Source organism: Emys orbicularis, chromosome 12, assembly GCF_028017835.1.
Source record: "Emys orbicularis isolate rEmyOrb1 chromosome 12, rEmyOrb1.hap1, whole genome shotgun sequence".
Lineage (NCBI taxonomy): Eukaryota > Metazoa > Chordata > Testudines > Emydidae > Emys > Emys orbicularis.
Window position 1 is genome coordinate 36,930,064 of NC_088694.1, and position 4,273 is coordinate 36,934,336.

The following is a 4,273-nucleotide window of genomic DNA, read 5'->3' on the forward strand; positions in this document are numbered from 1 at the left end:
AGTCAACAGTGTGCCCTTGTTGCCAAGAAGGCTAACGGCATTTTGGGCTGTATAAGTAGGGGCATTACCAGCAGATCGAGGGACGTGATCATTCCCCTCTATTCGACATTGGTGAGGCCTCATCTGGAGTACTGTGTCCAGTTTTGGGCCCCACACTACAAGAAGGATGTGGAAAAATTGGAAACAGTCCAGCAGAGGGCAACAAAAATGATTAGGGGGCTGGAGCACATGACTTATGAGGAGAGGCTGAGGGAACTGGGATTGTTTAGTCTGCAGAAGAGAAGAATGAGGGGAGATTTGATAGCTGCTTTCAACTACCTGAAAGGGGGTTCCAAAGAGGATGGATCTAGACTGTTCTCAGTGGTACCTGATGACAGAACAAGGAGTAATGGTCTCAAGTTGCAGTGGGGGAGGTTTAGGTTGGATATTAGGAAAAACTTTTTCACTAGGAGGGTGGTGAAGCACTGGAATGGGTTACCTAGGGAGGTGGTGGAATCTCCTTCCTTAGAGGTTTTTAAGGTCAGGCTTGACAAAGCCCTGGCTGGGATGATTTAGTTGGGAATTGGTCCTGCTTTGAGCAGGGGGTTGGACTAGATGACCTCCTGAGGTCCCTTCCAACCCTGATATTCTATGATTCTATGATTCTAGGTCCCCAGGAGACTTAATCACTTAGGGGTCATTTCATTCAAGGGATGCTGCACACTTTTTCCAAAAGCATTATATAGAGAAAACACACAGAGCCCAAAAACCAAAAGAAAGACACTCACAGCAATGTCAGCAGCAATGAGAGATACGCCTCTCCAAATATTGACCGCCGTGTAGATGCTAACTCACCCACAGAGGTCAGAATTTTTGGCTGGTCCAGTAAGTGTTCCATCCAAACCAGCATACCTTTCAAAATCTGGCCCTAAAAATCTAAAAACCAGATTTTAAAGGTATTTAGGTACCTAAAGATCCAGATAGGCACCTAATGTAATTTTCAAAAGCACTTGGGCAATTAACTGTTACTGAAACCAATGGAGTTAGATGTCTCAGTGCTTTTGAAAATTGGCATCTTTGGGCACTTAAATATCTTTCCAAATCCTGCATCTAGTGGCCAGATAGTTCCTTGCACACTTTTGAAATGAGATATAGGCTCCTATGTCATTTAGGCATTGCTCAAATTTTTACACTTAGTCTCAATATTGTCTAGTCACATGGAGTTCCACCACTAATTTTACTCCGTGTGTGGGGGAAGTGTTTCCTTTTATCAATTCTAAATTTCTTTGAATGCTCCTTGTGATGAAGGAGCTCTGATTTTTCTACTGTGATCTCTCATTATTCTGCAGCTCTGTATCATGTCTCCTTTTACTAGTCTCTCTAGAGGATATTATACAGTATAAAACCTGTCTCCCTGCCCTGTTTTCTTCTTGAGAGAAAACTGAAAAGTAACTGTGCCTCTTGTTTAATATATATATATAGCATACCACTGCCACCTTCTGGTAGCATTCGGTTAGAAAGATCCTTTTGATTAATGATCTATTTTTATCTTATTTGGTTTTCCCATCTCAAATTATTTGAAAATGTCCAGGGTGCATGTTTTCTGTGAAAACATGGATACATGGATACTATCCTTGCATATGTTGCTGGGAGAAACTGAATTTTTAACGAATATCAAATAGAAAGAGTATAGCACAATCCAGGGCTCAGCTGTTCCAAGGAGTCATAATTAGAGCTGGGCAAAAATTTCCATTCAAATTTTTATCATTGAAAAAGTGGGGTTTTGGCTGCTCATGGAAGGTTTATTTCCAGGAAATAAATAAATGTTTTTCAACTATTTTTCTGAGTAAAAGAAACAAGTTCTGTTGTTTTGTTTTGCGGTGGCAGTGGAGCACAGTATTCACAGTTTGCAGCCTGTCAGATAGCCCTCATTGCACTTTAATGGATCAAATAATTAATTACCAAATTACACATCTTCTAGGAGAGACTGTGCAGCCAGACTGGTCCCTTTTAGATCTCTCACTGGTTAGGGGACGAGTGCCCATCCAAACAGGACTGCAGACGTGACTGCACGTTGCGCTAAATATCACAGCATGTCTGGTTTTCTGTGATCTGAGAGAGCAGCCAGGTGGAAACTACCAAGGGAGAGGGATCAGGAGAATTCTGCTGAATCCTGGTCCTAGAACTCTACCCTCAGGCCATAAAGATGAGATGGAGAGAGATGAAGGGAGAAGACGAAGCGCTGGAGATACCAAGAGTGAGAGAAAATGTATTAATGATAAAGTTAGAATCAGAAAATGTTTGATAGTTCCATGGATAGAACAGCTGGTCAGCAAATTTATTTTTTTCTGGTGAGCAATTCCAATATTTCAACATTTGTTCGCATTTCAGATTCTCCCCTCCATTACGAGGGTTTAATACCACTCTATAGACACAAAGGGTATGTATAAACTGGAGATGGATGGTGTAGTTTCCAGCTCAAGGAGACATATCCACACTATCTCTGACTGAGCTAGTGTGCTAAAAATAGAAATGTAGCCCCACTGGCTCTTGTGGCAGGAGGGGCAAGCTGGCTAAGTATGTACCTAGCATCTTGGATGGTATCATAAAAGAAAGAAAGAAAGAAAGAAAGAAAGAAAGAAAGAAAGAAAGAAAGAAAGAAAGAAAGATCATATAAAAGAAGTGACATATAGTAAGATAAATGTACTTATTTTACTTAATTGAATTTGCTACTAACATATCTTCCTACATACATAAACTGTTTATACAACAGGATCAATAGATCCTGCACTCTCCACCTTTTTTGTTGTTGTTGCTTTTTCTGCATATTTGCAGATGTTACAGCTGCACATTCTCAATGGCTAAAACTAGGGAATGCCTGGCTGCATCTCACTGACTCAAAAGAAAATCAAAATTATGAATAGTCTTTCACTAACTTGAAGCAATCTTAATTTTCTGCAGTGTCTTAAAATCCATACATTTATTGAAAGCTTTCCTCAGGGCCTCCTTTACTTCTTTGTTTCTCAGGCTGTAGATGAGTGGATTGACCATGGGAGTCAGGACGGTGTAAAAGACAGAGAAGAATTTGTTAAAGTCCTTCAGTCTGTTGCTATGCGGAAGCACATACACAATCAGTATCGACCCAAAGAAAATTGTAACCACAATAAGGTGGGAGGAGCAGGTGGAAAATGTCTTCTTCCTCCCAGTGCTGGAAGGGATTCTCAGGATGGAGGTAATGATATAAATATAGGATGTCACGGTTAATAGAAACGGAGGCAGTGAGCATATGCAAGCCACAATGGACGTTAAAAGTCCAGTCAGATGAGTGTCACTGCAGGAGAGTTTCATCATTGGGAAGGAATCACAGAAGAAATGGTCAATTTCATTGGGACCACAGAAGATTAAGTTGGAGATAAAAAATGTTAATATAGTATTAGCCAGAAAGCCACTTACCCAAGACACTGTAGCTAGCTGGAGGCAGAGCCTGCCATTCATGAGGGCTCCATAATGCAGTGGTTTGCATATCGCTAGGTATCGATCATAAGACATTGCTGCTAGGAGATAACATTCTGCAGCTGCTAAGCATCCAAAGAAATAATATTGTGTGAGACACCCATTGAATGAAATGGTTCTGTCCCCTATCAGGAAACTGGCCAACATCCTGGGCAGGATGTTGGAAGTGTAGCAGGTCTCCAAGCAGGACAAGTTCCCCAGGAAGAAATACATGGGGATATGAAGGTGCTGATCAGCCACAACTAGCACAACAATGAGGATGTTCCCAGCCATGGTCAAAACATAGATCACTAGAAACAGCAGGAAGAGAAGGGTCTGCAGCTCAGGGAGATCCCCGAACCCCAGGAGGATGAATTCTGTGATGGCTGTTTGGTTTCCCATTTTGGGTTCGTCGTGGGGTTTTTACCTGGGAAAAATAAAAAAAATATTAACACAAAGGAAAACTTTGTTTAGCGGTACAGTAACTCTTCGCTTAACCTTGTAGTTATGTTCCTGAAAAATGCGTCTTTAAGCAAAACGATGTTAAGTGAATCCAATTTCCCCATAAAAGTTAATGTAAATAGGGGAAGTTAGGTTCCAGAGAATTTTTTTTTCCACCAGACAAAAAACTATATTATATACACACAGTATAAGTTTTAAACAAACAATTTAATACTGTACACAGCAATGTTGATTGTGAAGCTTGGTTGAGATGGTGAAGTTAGAGGGTGGGATATTTCCCTTCCCAGCTAAATGGGCTGAGCCCTCAAGGGTTAACACATTGTTGTTAATGTAGCCTCAC

At 40.9% G+C, this 4,273-nt stretch overlaps 1 protein-coding gene across 1 annotated transcript; it reads right to left on the reverse strand.

Annotated features, from left to right (window-relative positions):
• Window positions 1-2,910: 2,910 nt before the first annotated feature.
• On the reverse strand, window positions 2,911-3,873 carry LOC135886112 (olfactory receptor 5AP2-like). The gene has a single exon (XM_065413987.1). It carries the CDS (start codon window positions 3,871-3,873, stop codon window positions 2,911-2,913), a length of 963 nt encoding a protein of 320 aa, XP_065270059.1.
• Between the last annotated feature and the right edge of the window lie 400 nt (window positions 3,874-4,273).